Consider the following 17,366-nt stretch of genomic DNA (forward strand, 5'->3'; position numbering starts at 1 on the left):
TTACATTTAATTTGAAAATTTAATCAACCTGAAGCTTTAATTTTTATTTATGATACAAAGAACAGAACTAAATTTTTTCCAGAGTATTTGTAGAACAGTTTGGTCTTTTCCCACAAATTGGTACTGTCAAAGTCATAATAAATTAATAAACAAACATGGATCTACAGTTGAACCAAACTTTACTCCACTGATGAATTCAGCCATTCCTGTGTCCAAATTATATTAAATCCATTATTATAGCTTTTACTTTCAGTTAGTTATCTGTTAGAGGACTACAACCACCTTCGTAGCTCGTTTACTTAAAATAAGTATCTGGGGAGGCACCTGGGTGGCTCAGCTAGAAAAGCATGCAACTCCTGATCTCAGGGTTGTGAGTTCGAGTCCCACACTGGGGATAGAGATTATTTAAATAAACTTTAAATAAATAAATAAGTAAGTAAAAATATCTGGAGGCACTCGGCTGGCTCAGTCAGTAGAGCATATGATTCTTGATCGTGGGTTTTAAGTTCAAGCCCCACACTGGGTACAGAGATTACTTAATAAAATCTTTAAAAAAAGAGAGAGAGAGAGATGATTGTGTGGCTCCGTCAGCTAAGCATCTGACTCTTGTGATCAAGACACCCATCGGGCTCTGCACTTAGCACAGAGTCTGCTGAAGAGTCTTCTCTCTCCCTTATCCCTCTGCCCCCCAAAACACTTGCACTTTCACCTTCTAAAACAAACAAATAAATCTTTAAAAAGAAAAATAAAAAAACAACACCTGAAAGATGTATATTGTAATCCCTACAGCAACCACTAAGAAAAAAGAGGTAAAAATCAAATAGAGAATATGAAAATCTACATAACAGAACACAGAACAGTGGTTGCCAGGATATAGGAGGAAGGAAATAATCTACACTAACCCCCAGTAAGTATGGGGTTTCTTTTCAGGGGGATGGAAATGTTCTAGAATTAAGAGGTAGTGATTGTACAACATAATGAATACACTGAAAAAAAACCACTGGAGTGACTAAAATATACTTTAACTGGTGAATTTTATGCTATGTGAAGAATATCTCAATTAGAACTAGGCTATATAAAAAAGGAAGTCATAGAAGTTCCAAAATAAGAGAAAAGCAAGGGCGCCTGGGTGGGTCAGTTGGTTAGGCATCTGCCTTCAGCTCAGACCATAATCCCGGTGTCCTGAGATAGAGCCCTGTTTCAGGCTACCTGCTCAGCAGAGATTCTGCTTCTCCCTCTCCCTCTGCCCTTCCCCACTCCGACTCAGGCACTTTCTCTCTCAAATAAATAAATAAAATATTAAAAAAAAAAAAAAGGGAAGAAGAAGAAAAGCAAACACAGAAGCCAGAATAGAACAGCAAAAGTAGTGGATTAAAACAAAAGAAGGGAGGAGATACAAGAGGCACAAACAGAAAAAAAAAATCATAATGGCAGACTTAAGCCCAACCACATCAATAGTTCTGTTATACCTCAGTGGACCACATACTCCAACTAAAAACAAAAAAATGTGTATTGGGGTGGGGGGGCAAATCTCAACAATATGCTGTTTAAAATCGACATGCTTTACATAATCAAAGTGAAAGTAACAGGAGGCAAGAGAAATGGAAGTCGGAAATCTAACGTGTAGGAACAAAGCTTGTGTAATTTACAAAACTACTCTACCGGAGTCCAGTGCAGTGGAGACTAATTAAAAAAAAAACTAGAAATAAAGAAAAGGGTGTGGTGTGATGAGGATTTATTATCATCAGAGAAACCTGGCCTTTAAGACAAGCACTACTGTGGCCCATAGACACACATGACATAAGAGTCAATTCATCAGGACATGATGATCCTAAGTGCATATGCCCTTAAAGAGCAGAACTTCAAAGCACAGGAAGAAAATACATAAAGAAAAAATATTCACAGGAATCAGGGAAAAAAATAAACAAATCCACAAATATAGTTAAAAGGGTCTAACATTCTCCTCCCAATAACTGATTTAAATAGGTTAAAAAGTAAACAGATAATATACCACCTTCTCATCTGTATATTGACTCTATTGGGATTTAAAAACCATTTATTTCAAGGGTGCTTGGGTGGCTCAGTCGTTAAGCATCGCCTTCAGCTCAGGTCAGGATCCTAGGGTCCTGGGATTGAGCCCCGCATCAGGCTCCCTGCTCGGCAGGAAGCCTGCCTCTCCCTCTCCCACTCCCCCTACTTCTGTTCCCCCTCTCAGTGAGTGTTTTTCTGTCAAATAAATAAATAAAGATCTTTAAAAAAATAATAAAGAAAACATTTATTTCAAAGCATTGCTCAATTTAGAGAATGTTTCTTTCTTTCCCTCCTTCTCTCCCTCCCTCTTTCTCTCTCTTTCTGAGTAGGCTCTATGCCCACTGTGGGGCTTGAATCACAACCCTGAGATCAAGCATCACCTGCTCAACTATCTGTCCCAGCAAGGAGCCCCATAAGAGAGCTTTTTGGTCAGTGTTTTTCTCAATAAGCAGCAAAAGGACACAAAAAGACTGTGAAAGAGGTAATTTCATAAACATTTTCAACTTTGAAAATTGGGAACTAGTGGCAGAGAGCAAGAAATGATTCATCCCATGGCAATGCTATGAGTGATTAAATCACATCTAATACTCTCACAGTCCAGGCAGAAGAATACAAACCATTTTTTGGAAGCACCACTTCCTCTATGTTGGGTACCGGTGTTGGGTCTTCCATGTCCTTGGTAAGATCTTCTTGCTCATCTTCTTCTTTCTGACTTCTGCGCTTCCCATAAAGACTAGCTTGGCTAAAGCATATAATGTATAAAAATATAAATAAGGTGACTATAGCACTCACAGCAGACATTTCAGAGGCTTTACCCTCATTGTTAGAATCTATGTTCAGAATTGTTTTAAAAGACAAATAGAAATCAAATAAATTAGGTACATTCCCAAATTACATCTAGCCAGCCAGAAGGAAAATAAAAGTTATTGGGAGTAAGAAATTGGCCCAGAAATCCTACTATACAAATTGCAGACAGCATCCTAAAGGGGGCTTAAATTATGTAATAAAAGAACATCTGCTAAGGAAATATGGCACATATTTTATCTCACATCAACAATCACTTACGTAAGAAATTTTTGTAAAGATATGTACAACCGTATTTTCCTGGCTCTTTTATATCATCCAAATATTAAGAACTGCAAAGTAAAATCACTTAGGATGGTACCAATTCTGTTTGTGTGTGTGTAAAAACTGCCATTGCTCTTTCCTTCATTTAATTTAAAAACTAACACATTCCAGAAAGCAGATTAGGGTTCAAACAAGAATGGAAGGACTCCTTACCTTGAGGAATTATGGAAATTATCAACTATCTCAAACAATATGATGTGCCAGAAACAAATAGGGTACCAAGAAAATAAGACTTAAGATTGAAGGTGACAGTTAAGCTAAACATTGGAAACAATTCACCAAAAAGTAGACAATGTTTCAGGATAATGAGTATAGGCATAAAGGCTTAAGAAAAGAGATAACCTGCTCTGGGAAGGAACAGTCAGGAAGCAAATAAGTGAGGAGTAGAGAAAGAGCAGACAAAAATATATAGCGGGCCAGCCTGAGTCCTCATGCTGCTGAGTGATTAAGCAGAGTTCCCTTCTATGACGGACCAGATACTGGCATAGGTCAGAAACAGGTACACAGGTAAAAATATTTTTAAAATTTTGAATAAAAACTGCATAACAATTTTTCAAAAGCCTGTGAATCAAAAGGTGTTAGAGAGACAAAAATACCTAAAAAAGGAAGAAAAATGCAGGGAAGGTCAATAAAACATGAGTTAGGAAAACAAAGGTCAATGTTTTTTCATTAAAGGAAACTTAACAGGAAATTTGAATGCTCATTAGAAAAGAGACGTATTCAATTCAAGGATACGCATATATCTATTTCAGGAAATTCAATTTCGTGTGTTTTATACTCAGAGTAGGGGATAAGTGCCATCACTGTGAGCCTCCTGGACATCACATCTTGGTTTGGGGGCCACTAGTGTCCGGGCACTGGATCTCAGTCCCTACGTGGGAAGAAGGGTGCACTGATTTCAGGTCCAGGAACACTTGGAAAAGTTGTATGGCTTTCTTCACAGAGATATCAGGAAGCTCTGAATTTTCTCCACATCAACTGTAAGACTCAGATTAGAGATTTAAGAAATAAGGTTACTATCTGGGCACCTGAGTGGCTCAGTGGGTTAAAGCCTCTGCCTTCAGCTCAGGTCATGATCTCAGGGTCCTGGGAACGAGCCCCACATCAGGCTCTCTGCTCAGTAGGGAGCCTGCTTCCCCTCCTCTCTCTCTGCCTGCCTCTCTGCCTACTTGTGATCTCTGTCAAATAAATAAATAAAATCTTAAAAAAAAAAAAAAAAGAAATAAGGTTACTCTCACTAATCACTAAAGAAAAATCTATTTTTGTGTTTTCTACCATAATACATTGACTTCACAAAATAACAACATCCTTTTAGGACTATGACTGGCTCATTAATATAATCTATAAAACTTAAGAGTTTTTTAGCTTCCCTAACAGCTTTTTTACACAGTACACAACGCTTCAGATAACCCTACCCTTCAAGAAATTAACATGATTCTAGGGTGCCTGGGTGGCTCAGTGGGTTAAGCCTCTGCCTTTGGCTCGGGTTGTGATCTCGGCGTCTGGGATCAAGCCCCGCGTCGGGCTCTCTGCTCGGCAGGAGGCCTGCTCCCCCAGCCTACTTGTGATCTCTATCAAATAAATAAAATCTTTAAAAGAAAAGAGGGGCGCCTGGGTGGCTGAGTGGGTTAAGCCTCTGCCTTTGGCTCAGGTCATGATCTTAGGGTCCTGGGATCGAGCCCCGCATCGAGCTCTCTGCTCAGCAGGGAGCATTCTTGCCCCTCTCCCTTAAAAAGCGAAAAAAGAAATAACATGATTCTGACGAATAACAGACCTATACCCCTGAGACAAATAATACATTATATGTTAATTTTAAAAATTTAAAAAAAAAAAAAAAGAAATAACATGATTCGAGGCATGTTCTGGGTATAAAAAACACTAATCTGGCTATAGGAAAAATTCAATAAAAGGAAGCTAAAGGAGAGAAGATGACAAATAAATCTCTACAGTCCAGTCAACAGCCAGAAATTTAACAAATTTCCAGTTGCAGGAAAAGAAGAAATTTTGCATCTGTCATTTTCTAAGACTAAACTTAACCTCTTTGAAATTAAATTATAAAAAATTTCTGGGCAAGACAAGCTAAGCAAGCCAGGAATTAAGTATCTATTTAATATATAATAATAAATGTTAAGTATTCTTGTCATTTATTAAGTACCTACTTCTGGCCAGACACTGTAAGGCAGGTCTCGAGTCTCACTTGATCCCCACAACAACCTATTCACCAGAAATCAGAATCCCCGCTCAAGTAAGAGTCACTAATGCACAAGTGTGAGGCCCTGAACAAGGCACTCTGCTAAACATGCAACAGGACAGGTTCATTTCCTCTACGAGTCATTCTGATCCCAAATGGGACCGGTGGTAAAATCAGAGAAAGAGACACTAACTATGGTGAATTTAATTTCTTAAATTCCTTACCAGCCACACTGCTCAATACATAATTAGACAGAGAAAAGACTGGATTCGGGGTGCCTGAATATCAGATGGCCAACTCAGAAAGGAGATGAAGAAAAGGAAAGGAAAAATAGCGGAAGAGAAAAGAAGGATGAAGGGCCAAATAATCCATCCACCCTCAGACCTTGCTGAAGATGATGGAACAGAGCTGAAAGGATATAGTCACGGGAAGCCGAGAGTCCAGCTTAGAATCTTGACTCCAAGGAAAAATCTCTATGTGACCTTGCAAGAGTTACCCCCCTATTCTGAACCTCAATCTCTATTTCTTAAAATAAAGATGCTTATGATACTTCAAAAATCCCTTTCAGTTTTAAGATTCTGTACATGGTTTCCACTCTCACTAAGCTGGAGCCAAAATTCCAATCCAGAAGGCAAAGATTCATCCCCTTCCCATGGCTAGGCCAGAGAGAGAAAAAATAGTTTCTCTCAGAATTTGACCACAGGGAAAAAAAAAAAAAAAAGAATTTGACCACAGAATTGGGAGTGGATATATTTTAAATACAGATTAGATATCACAGTATGTTTATGTGGAACACAGAGTTAAATATGTGTGTGTGTGTGTGTGTGTGTGTGTGTGAGAGAGAGAGAGAGAGAGAGAGAGAGAGAGAGTATTATTCAGCCATAAAAAAAGAAAGGAATTCTGCTACTTGGGACAACATAGATAAACCTTGAGGCCATTTTGCTAGGTGGAATAACAGAGAAAAATGTATGATCTCTTTTATGCGGAATCCAAAAAAGAAAACAAAATGAAAAACACAAATTCACAGAGGGAACACACTGGTGGCTGCCAAAGGCAGGCACTGGGGGAGAACGGAAAAGTTGGTATAAGGTATAAACTTCCAGTTATAAAATAAATAAACCCTAGAGGTGTAATACAACATGGTGCCTACAGGTAACACAGGATCGTGCATTTGAAACTTGCTAGGAGAGCAGATCTTAGAAGGTCTCATCACAAGAAAAAAATTGTTACTATGTGTGGTGCTGGATATTGCCAGATTTACTGTGATTATTTCACTATTCATATCTACTTAAAAGATTGTATGCACGGTGCCTTAGGATAAATACAAGAGAGGATGGGCCATCAGATAACATCTGACAAGACAAGCTACCAGAGCAAAGACATCTACCAAGTCAACGTGAGACAACTAACTTCCTTTCAGCGAAACTTCTGGTATAAATGTAAAAATCTTGAATGCCCTCTGCAGTTTGTTTTAATGCCTCTGAATCATGCTGCAGTTCTTACCCTTTCTTTCCACTCTTCTTCCGGGATTCTGCGGGTGTAGGAGGCGGAGGGGAAGGCGAATGTTTCCTCTTTCGAGCATTAGCTGATGCTTTCCTATCTCTCCTCTCTGGACTTCTGACTGGCTAGGAAGAAGTAAATGGAAATAAATATCAGCCAGCTTTTCTGACTCCTCAGTTTCTACAAACCCTTGTCCAAAGATGAGCTTCACAAAGATAATACCAGAGCATCCTAGACCACCAGCAGTCAAGATTCTCTGACCTTCCATGTGATGTACCACCAATGGAAATATCAGAACCATCCCACCGGTATTCACACTGTGCTACAAAACAGACAACTAAAAACCATTCCTGTTCACCTTCTGCTTCCAGATGGGAAAAGCATTTTCAACAACTACTAGAAAATACAAAACATATGCTATTTAATTACTGAAATACAAATGATGACTGAGCGAGCTTGGAAAAGTGCATCAGAAACGAGTCCTGACACATCAGTAAAAGGGACAGAGAAAACTTTAGGACACAAAAGACACTAAACAGGATTGTAATTTATGACTTAAAAGTCAATCTTTTTTTTTTTTAATTTTTCTGAGTTGTATCTTTTTTTTTATTTTATTTTTTATAAACATATAATTTATTTTTATCCCCAGGGGTACAGGTCTGTGAATCGCCAGGTTTACACACTTCACAGCACTCACCATAGCACATACCCTCCCCAATGTCCATAACCCCACCCCCCCTCTCCCAACCCCCTCCCTCCATCAACCCTCAGTTTGTTTTGTAAGATTGAGAGTCACTTATGGTTTGTCTCCCTCCCAATCCCATCTTGTTTCATTTACTCTTCTCCTACCCCCTTAATCCCCCATGTTGCGTCTCCTCTCCCTCATATCAGGGAGATCATATGATAGTTGTCTTTCTCCGACTGACTTATTTCGCTAAGCATGATACCCTCTAGTTCCATCCACGTCGTTGCAAATGGCAAGATTCCATTTCTTTTGATGGCTGCATAGTATTCCATTGTGTATATATACCACATCTTCTTTATCCATTCGTCTGTTGATGGACATCTAGGTTCTTTCCATAGTTTGGCTATTGTAGACATTGCTGCTATAAATATTTGGGTGCACGTGCCCCTTTGGATCACTACGTTTGTATCTTAAAAGTCAATCTTAATAGAAGCACAAATATCCCTATTTGCAGATGGCATGATCTTTTATAAAGATAACCCTAAGGAATCTGCCAAAAAACTAGCAGAGCTAATGAGTTCAGCAGTTGCAGGATACACACTGAAATATGAAAGTCAACCTGTAGATGATAATTATGGATTTAATAAAATAGACAATAAAGAATTAACACCTAAAATGATCCAAAGTATTGTACCAGAGGTGCCAAAATAAAAAAAATCAGAGATTAAAACATTAATTAAACATTCATCATCTCTGGTACCCTCATACTCCTTACAACTGTTTCTTTTCAGAAGCTCGGTAGCATAAAATTGGAAATATGAGTCATCTTACAAGCCTATACACGAAGTTTTAAAGAAAATCTAAACTGTTCACACTGTACAGTAAGTCTGAAGTTAAACTTTTAAAAAGGGGTATTAAATGCATTTTTATAGAATCGTCCTAAAAGTAAGTGAATAATACAAAAGCCATCTAAATCTGAACAGAGATGGCTATGGAAAGGCCTCTTTAATAATGTGATAGAGAAGTTAGAATATGCCTAATGACAAAAAAGATTGGTTGGCACTGCATTAAGGGAAAGCAAATATGTAAGCATATGGGGGTGGCGCTGAATAAAAAATAAACTTCAAGTCCAATTCCACAGCAAATAAGGACCAATTAAAAATGAAAGGATATGAAAAAGACCCAGTTTTAAAATAATTTTCTTAAAAATAAATAACACACATTGTGTACCCAAGAGTTTTAGTTTAAAAAGTCTCAGAGCTGAAAACAGATAAGAAAGAATGGTATGGGGTGCCTGGGTGCCTCAGTGGGTTAAAGCCTCTGCCTTTGGCTCAGGTCATGATCTCAGGGTCCTGGGATGAAGCCCGATATTGGGCTCGCTGCTCAGCAGGAGCCTGCTTCCCCCCACCCTGACCACTTGTGATCTCTTGTCTGTCAAATAAATAAATAAAATCTTTAAAAAAAAAAAAAAAGGTACATTCTAAGTGAATAGTTAAAAGTATTTCTGTCTCAGAAATTTTTCAAAGAACTACAATACAAAGCAAAAAGCAAAAACCTGATGTGTTCCCAGTGAAAGGGAAGAAGAATCTTTCCTAAACAGTCACCAGCCAACACCAACACATCTAAGCCTTCTTCTCAGACTCCTTTCCCTCTGGGTGACACACCTACCTTTGCCGGCTGTGGCTTCTCAGGAACCATGTTAAAACTTCTGGTGGTTGGGCTTCTTAAAGGATTAAAGAGTAATAAATGCCACATCATCCCACCTTTAAAAAGGGCTGAACTCTCCCGTTGAGGCCTATACAATGTACTAACTACTGTGTGTACAGTAACAAAGCTATTAAAAAATATTAAGACAAAATTAGTTTTCCCTTGAAAAGCCAACAACTAAATTAAATTACCCCATAATAAATATTTGGCTCACAAAATTAAAATCAGACCTGGAAAACAAAATCACCTATACCGATGCCACACTGCATATGCCATTTTAAATCCTGATGACCCTCTAAGATCGTCAGGCCTGTTCTTTGGGAATGCCAGCCCCTGAGATGGCTATATGGCCATTTGGTAACTTTTCCATATACCTCACGAGTGACACACCTTGGACTGTATGTCAGAGCTTATTAGTGAAGATCTGACAACATTGAGGTCCAGAAAGAAGAAACATCAAGTGGAGAAAAATGATGCCAAACCAAATACCTCTTCATTCTTTGTTGAAATTCGCTGACGAAAGCTCACGGGCTTCCTGTTCTCATCCACCTCATAATCCTCCTCATTCATCCATTCATTGAAAACATCAGTGTCCAAAATCCATTTCGCATGAACCTAAAACCACATTCAATCACGTGTATCCATATAAATAGCAAACCATTACAGTTTTTAAAGTGTTCAAAATTAAAGGAGCTGATTTATTATTCTCAAATTAAAGCCTCAATTGCATAAAAGTTTAAAAACATGACACTAAGGGTGCCTGAATAGCTTAGTCGCTTAAACTTCAGACTCTTGGTTTCGGCTCAGGTCATGATCTCGGAGTCCTGGAATCAAGTCCTGCGTGAGGCCTCGGAGCTCAGTGCAAAGTCTACTTGTCATGCCCTGACCCCACCCCCTTCCCACCCCCGTCACTTGCTCTCGAGCACGCAAGTACTCTCTCACTCTCTAACAAATAAATAAATAAAAACTAAATATATATATATATTAAAAACCCAACCATGAGACTATTAAAGTCCTGTTAATGTCAACTTAACCATTTCTAATTTTTATTCCATGTTACTGCATATAGTAAGAAAGCATCATCGGTTTTTGCAAAGACTGAGGTTTTTATAACTAAGACCCTTAAATTTGATAATCATATCATTCGTTTTTATTTCAGCTTTATCTAAGTATAACTGTAAAATAAAGTTCTAAGATATTCAAAGTCTACATCATGATGATTTGATATTGAGAAAGGATCCTCCCATCTAGTTAACTGGCACATCCATCACCATACCTACTTAACTTAAGTGTGAGAACATTTAAGTTCTGTTCTCTTAGCAAATTCCAATTATACAATGCAGTGTCATCAACTCTAATCACCATGTTTCACATTAGATCTTCAGACAATTCCCCCACCTGCAAGTTGGTGCCTTTTTACCAACTTCTTACTTCTCCTAGCTCTCCTCATTGGCAACCGTTTCTCTACCGATTTCTAGGCTTTTTTTTTTCTTTTCTTTTCTTAAAGATTCCATATAAAAGCAGTATCATGCAGGATTTATCCCTCTCCATTTGGCTTATTTCACTAATCATTTCATCTTTATCCTGATGAAAACCACTGAAAAAACATTCAACAGCAATAGGCCACACAAAGCAATAGGCCTAGTCCATTGCTCTAGGCAGGAAGAATGTCTCCCTTCACGCATTCAACAAAATTCGAAGGAATGATGAACAAGGACATTTACACAGACCTATCATCAGACCTATCACCTCACCCTGTCAAGTACGCAGGTGCTCTGCAGAAACCTTTCAGGGATAGCAACAGTTGGGGAGTGAAAAATTGAGAGTCAGATTCAGGATTCTTCTAAGCCCTTTACATGGCAACTTCTCTTGCTTTTTTGTTAATGTTTCTGAGTAGGAATTTTAAAAAATGATGGGTTCTCTGAATGTTGTATAGATACAGATGTAGATATAGATATTGAAACCACAGACCTAGCCTATATATTCCTATTATCCAACAGAATTTTTCAAAGGCCGTACACTAGAACTTAGGACTAGACAATCCTTTCCTGCATAGATAAATAGGAAACAATTTCAGCACCAATATAATTAAGGATTAAGTTACTGGCCACTGAAAAATTAGAACTCCATAAACCCACACTGGTTAACAGAGGAATAAAAAAATTAAATGAGAGGAAAGGAAGGATTCTTGCTTATACAACTCTGAAAGCCAACTTGTAATTGTGGAGGCAAGACTGGAATGGAAAATTATCACTGTGCAATCATCAAAGAAAAGATTGGTTCAGGCAAGAATTTCAAGTGGATGCTAAATCTGGGCAACGGATAGAGGATTTTGATGAGAAGCAGGATATCTGTATGGCCTAAAAGAATCTCTTACAGATTGCTTATAAATTACAAGTGGGGGAAAAAAAAGGAACTATATAGTAGAGCCAAGAGAACACACCATAACTGGGTAACAGCATCACCAACAAGCAGCAGATGGACACAACATGCTTCCCACTATGACGCCCTGAGGACGACACAACATCACTTATGCAATATTCTGACTAGAATGCATAATCTGATTTAACCATGAAAAAAGATCATAATTCCAAATGAAAAACATCCCTTTCAAATTCAAAAATGTCGAAAGAGGCAAGGAAGCACTGGGTAACATTTCAGATTAAGGGAAACCAAAGAGACAGGACATTTGAATACAACAGCTGCTGTTCAACAGTATTCTGTAATAGAAAAAATGCTACGAAAAACATTAATGGGTCTTGTGGCAAAACTGGAATACAGATAGTAGTTTACAATATTGGGTCAATGTTAAATTTTACTGAAGTTGGTAACTGCAAAGTGCTTATGAACGAGACTCCCTTATTCTTAGGAAACAGAAACTTATGTTTTAGACTAAAGACCATAGTTTAGGGACGCCTGGGTGGCTCAGTTGGTTAAGCAGCTGCCTTGGGCTCAGGTCATGATCCCAGCGTCCTGGGATCGAGTCCCACATCGGGCTCCTTGCTCGGCAGGGAGCCTACTTCTACCTCTGCTTCTGTCTGCCATTCTGTCTGCCTGTGCTCGCTCTCTCTCCTTCTTTCTCTGACAAATAAATATATAAAATCTTTAAAAAAAAATTATAGACTAAAGACCATAGTATATACATCTTTATCTTAAAAGGTTAAGAATAAAAGCTGTAAATATATAAACACATGGAATAAAAGTGATAAATCAAAATGAGAGTAAAATGTAAACAACAGGAAAATCTGGATAAAGGGTATACAGGTGTGCCACCTACTATTCTGATTCTTGCAAGTTAAGTTTGAAATTATTTCCAAATAAAAAAGGTTTCAAAAAAGTCTAATTTTTGTTAATTCCATTTTCCTCATATGAAATTTGAAGCTTGAAGCTAAGTCTTTCTGAAGGTCACAGAATTCAAAATGGGGTGAATCAGGTCTCACATCTAATATTTTGATTCAATTTAAGTGCTCAGTATACTACATAAGGCAGTCAATAAAAACTATGTATAATTACCACTGCTCATGGAAAAGATGAGAGCTCCCTGCAGAAATACTGAATCCAGGACTAGGATATGGAATTACAAAAAGACTTTGGAACATCTCTTTGTCCCAAAAATAGGAAGTATGCATAAATGAATCAAGTAATACCAAAAGGTCACAGGAGACAACTTAAAGGAGTTTCCACTGGCCAAAAGGTGGACAATTCATCAGTAAGAAGAATGGTGATCGTGTCACTCCTCCACAGCACAACACACAGATACTACAGGCACATGTAGAGGGAGAAAGGAAAGCTCATTCCCACTGCAAAATGTCAATTACAGATGGAATGGATAGAGTGAGGAAACCACTAGTAGTAACTACTTTAGCCAGGAAGAAATTATTAATGGGTGAGCATTAATAATTTTGGGACACAAATTTAATGAAGAAAAGGATATTCGGGGCACCTGGGTGGCTCAGTGGGTTAAGCCTCTGCCTTCGGCTCAGGTCATGATCTCAGGGTCCTGGGATCGAGCCCCACATCGGGCTCTCTGCTCAGCAGGGAGCCTGCTTCCTCCTCTCTCTCTCTGCCTGCCTCTCTGCCTACTTGTGATCTCTCTTATCAAATAAATAAATAAAATCTTTAAAAAAAAAAAAAAGAAAAGGATATTCATATAATCTCAAAATATTTCTTTGTAACGTATTTTTAATTTCAATGAGAAAAATGGTAATGCTACAATGGGAAAACCAGGCAGACAGTACCTTAACAAACATCAGCCATAATGGGAAAAATTGAAATACATGCCTCCTGATATGAGGCACTGAGAAGTAATTACTCAAAATCACTTAAGCAGTTTTGCAGCCTAAAGTGCATAGTTTAAATATAATAATTAGGAAATACTCACGCAAACTCAAATTCAAAGACATTCTAAAGGGGCCCCCCTTTAGGGGCTCAGTAGGTTAAGCATCTGCCTTCAGTTCAGGTCATGATCCCAGGATCCTGGGATCGAGACCCTCATTGGGTTCCCTACTCCGCGGAGAGCCTTTTTCTCTCTCCCTCTCTGTCTGCCGCTCCCCGCTTGTGCTCGCTCTCTGATAGATCAATAAAATCTTTTAAATAAAAATTCCTTTACCAAAAAAAAGGCACTCTAAAACAAACATCAAAATCTAACCTATACCTTTCAAAAATGCCAGAATCACAGAAGAAAAAGAAAGGCTGAAAGTTCCACATTAGGGTACACTAAACAGATCTGACAACTAAATGCAGTGTGTGCTCCTGAAACAGATCCTGACCAGGAAAGAGACTTAATATCAAACTTACATCACTGGGACAATTGGTGTAAATGGAATACGAGCTCTGTATCAGGTATTAATATTGTTTCAAGCATAAAATCCTGAAATTATTAACAACAGGGGAACCTGGAAGAAGTGTATAAAGTCGCACTTTGTTTTATATTGTTCTGGCAACTTTCAGAATTATTTCCACGTTAAACGTCGAAAAATCAGAGTTGATGCATGGACTCTTACCACTGTAATAGAAATGACTACTGAGGGCTGTTTCATCATAAGAGGCACGCAGGCACAGCTTCCAGCCTTCCTCAGTGACACCACCGATGTTCCACTGCACTTCTCCTGCTCCTTTCTCAACCACCCTAAACCACAATGTAACTGGACTCTGGGGTCTCCTCAAACTCCACTGCAAACATTTCTGCTAATACCTAGATAATGAGTTATCTGTGGTCATGGACAGCTTAAAAGGATGACAAGAAAAGAAGATCCTTATTCTGTATTTCTTAAAGCACTGTTGTAGAAAAAAGCTGAGAAAAACTACTATGTTATATAAGAATAAATTTTTTTTTAAAAAGGATTTCTCACCTTCCACGGCTTTTCTGGAATTGGTGGATCTTCAATTTCCGCATCAACATCATTACTATGGACCCAAGTATCATAGCTGCAAAGGAAATGAAAAAAGGAAAAACAGGTTAGAAGCCAAATTCATTCACTAAAAAGACCTTTTATAAAAAGGTAAAACTATATTTTAAAAATACTTTTAGGATCAAGAAATAGCAGTATCTCACATACTTTTGTCTCTGCCACTCTGACAAGAAAACTCTTCTGTAGAGGTCTATAGTGATCCCGACACTGTTAAGTCCAAAGTTCAAGCCTCAGTGTGCAGAATTTTAATGAGGAGATGGCTCTCTCCTCAGAGCATTTCCCTCACTTGGCCTCCAAGACAGCACTATCATCTGCTGTTTCTTCTAGCCACCAGCCTTTCCCCAGCCTGCATGGCCAGTTTCTCGTCTTCTCCCAAACCTCTTCAATACTGGAAGGCCCCAGGTTTGGTTTGCAAACAATCCTCTTGTCTACTCATTCTCTTGATCTCATGCAGCTTCAAATATATACTCATCTGTCCTCTTCTCTGAATGCTGGACTCAGGCATCCAAATGCCAAATCCATATATCCCCCTACATGTTCAAAAAGGCTTTCAAAACTAACACTCAAAATTCAACAAGCAATTCCATCCTTATCCCAAAAATACACCCTAGCCAATCATACCCATCTAAGTAAATGCCAACTCCGTCTTTCCAAAAATGGAGAATTTGTTCTAGCCAAAATCTCTGGAGACATCCCTGACTTCACTCTCAATCACATCCTACAATCCAACCATTAACGCCTTCTACAGTTTATTCCATCTTCAAAATATACCCAGAATCTACTTCTCACCCTTCTACTTATACCCAAAGTCCAAGTCCATTTATCACAAAGCAACCAAAGTGATCCTTTTGTTTGCTTTGTTTTGTTTTTCAAGATTTTATTTATTTGACAGAGAGAGAGACACAACGAGAGAGAGAGAGAGAGCACAAGCAGGGGGAGCAGCAGGCAGAGGGAGAAGCAGGCTTCCCGCCTGAGCAGGGAGCCCAATCCTGGGCTTTATCTCAGGACCCTGGGATCATGACCTGAGCTGAAGGCAGACACTTAATGACTGAGCCACCCAGGCGCCACTAAAGTGATCCTTTTGAAAATCAAGTCTGTCCATATTATGATTACTCAAAACCTTCCAACAACTCCCACCTCACTCAAAGAGCCAGAATCCTTATAGTGGATTGCCAAGGCCTCAGGAGCTAGTCCTATGACTGCCACTCCGCCCCATCTCCTAATCCTCTCCCCTCACTTACGTTTCAGTCGAGCTACATGGGCTCCACGGCATTCTTAAAAAATGCCACAAAGTGGCCACTTCAAGCCCTTTATAGAGATTCTTTGCTACCCAGATATTATATGGCCCACCCTTCATATAGTCACACCTCTTTGCTCAAAGGTTCTCTCTTTGCACCCCCCGCCCCTAGCTCCTCCACAATTTTGAGGTAAGCATGACATTACCTACCAAACTGAAACTGTCAATGCTACTATACTGGCCAATTAATTATTGTAGAAGCAAGGAATATCTAAGTTAAATACAAGTATGGTAACAAGCACTGGCTCCCTGCAGCCACTACTCAGAAGTCAGTTCAAAAGCATTTGGAACAAGCACAGCTCTATATATGTCTATTAATAGCACTCTGGTAAGTTTTCTAGGAACACTTAAAACATGAGCTGGAGAAAAAAAGATCCTTTGCTAAGTTATAAATTGTATCAGGTAAAGGTAACAATGGTGAGGGAGCAACTGAAAACTTTACATTCTCTAAAATTCTTGAGAAAAAATGTCACAGAAGTAGAAGTGAGAGCCGAACTCCCCCTCACTCTGGGTTTCACATTCTGCACTTCAGTTACTTGCAGTCAAATGTGGTTGAAAGCAGATGGTCCTCCTTCTGGCCGCAGAAGCCCTAATGCAACATCACAGGGCCCGCACCACTCACCTCACTTCATCACCACACAGGCATTTTATCATCTCACGTCATCACAAGAAGGGTGAGTACAGTACAATAAAGTATTTTAAGAGAGAGACCACATTCACCATAACTTCCCTTAAACTATAACGTTGCAACTGTTCTATTTTATTTTTAGTTATTGCTGTTCATCTTACTGTGCCTAATTAATAAATTTTATCACAGATATGTAGGTATAGGAAAAAATATAGTACACATAGGGTTCAGTACTATCCGTGGTTTCAGGCATACACTGGGGGTCTTTAAAATGAATCCCTCATAGATGAAGGGTGTGTGGGGTCTGCTATATAGTTAATAAAGAATGTGAACAAGGCCTTGAGAAGACAAGACTCAAACCAGCCCCTGTATCTTTTCTGCAACATAAAGAAAAGCTTAGCAAACAGGCTAACATGTTTTTACTGTGTTATTTTAAAATTTATTTCAACTGTATACTTAAGAAGCTAGTCATTATAAATCTGAGTTTCCATCTAAATGTTTCAAAGGGCAAACTCATTTCCTTTAAGAGTTTCTATAATATTGAAAGGCTTGCTTAATAGTGCCAAGGACTGAGGCACCTGGGTGGCTCAGTGGGTTAAGCCTCTGCCTTCGGCTCAGGTCATGATCTCAGGGTCCTGGGATCGAGCCCCACGTCAGGCTCTCTGCTCAGCGGGGAGCCTGCTTCTCCCCCTCTCTCTGCCTACCTCTTTGCCTACTTGTGATCTCTCTCTCTGTGTCAAATAAATAAATAAAAAACATTAAAAAAAAATAGTGCCAAGGACTACTTG

General features: G+C 38.8%; 1 protein-coding gene across 3 annotated transcripts in view; it reads right to left on the reverse strand.

The window, feature by feature from the left end:
- Positions 1–17,366, reverse strand: part of SMARCC1 (SWI/SNF related, matrix associated, actin dependent regulator of chromatin subfamily c member 1) — a 170,292-nt gene that overhangs the window by 98,734 nt on the left and 54,192 nt on the right. For all 3 annotated transcript variants that reach the window (XM_032867902.1, XM_032867901.1, XM_032867903.1), the window contains exons 8-11: positions 14,594–14,669; positions 9,732–9,857; positions 6,854–6,975; positions 2,649–2,773 (exon numbers count right to left, since the gene is read on the reverse strand). In XM_032867902.1, the coding sequence (XP_032723793.1) occupies positions 2,649–2,773; positions 6,854–6,975; positions 9,732–9,857; positions 14,594–14,669 (449 nt within the window). The remainder of the gene's footprint in view (positions 1–2,648; positions 2,774–6,853; positions 6,976–9,731; positions 9,858–14,593; positions 14,670–17,366) is intronic.

Source organism: Lontra canadensis, unplaced genomic scaffold, assembly GCF_010015895.1.
Source record: "Lontra canadensis isolate GAN:19392208 unplaced genomic scaffold, GSC_riverotter_1.0 scaffold35, whole genome shotgun sequence".
Classification (NCBI taxonomy): domain Eukaryota; kingdom Metazoa; phylum Chordata; class Mammalia; order Carnivora; family Mustelidae; genus Lontra; species Lontra canadensis.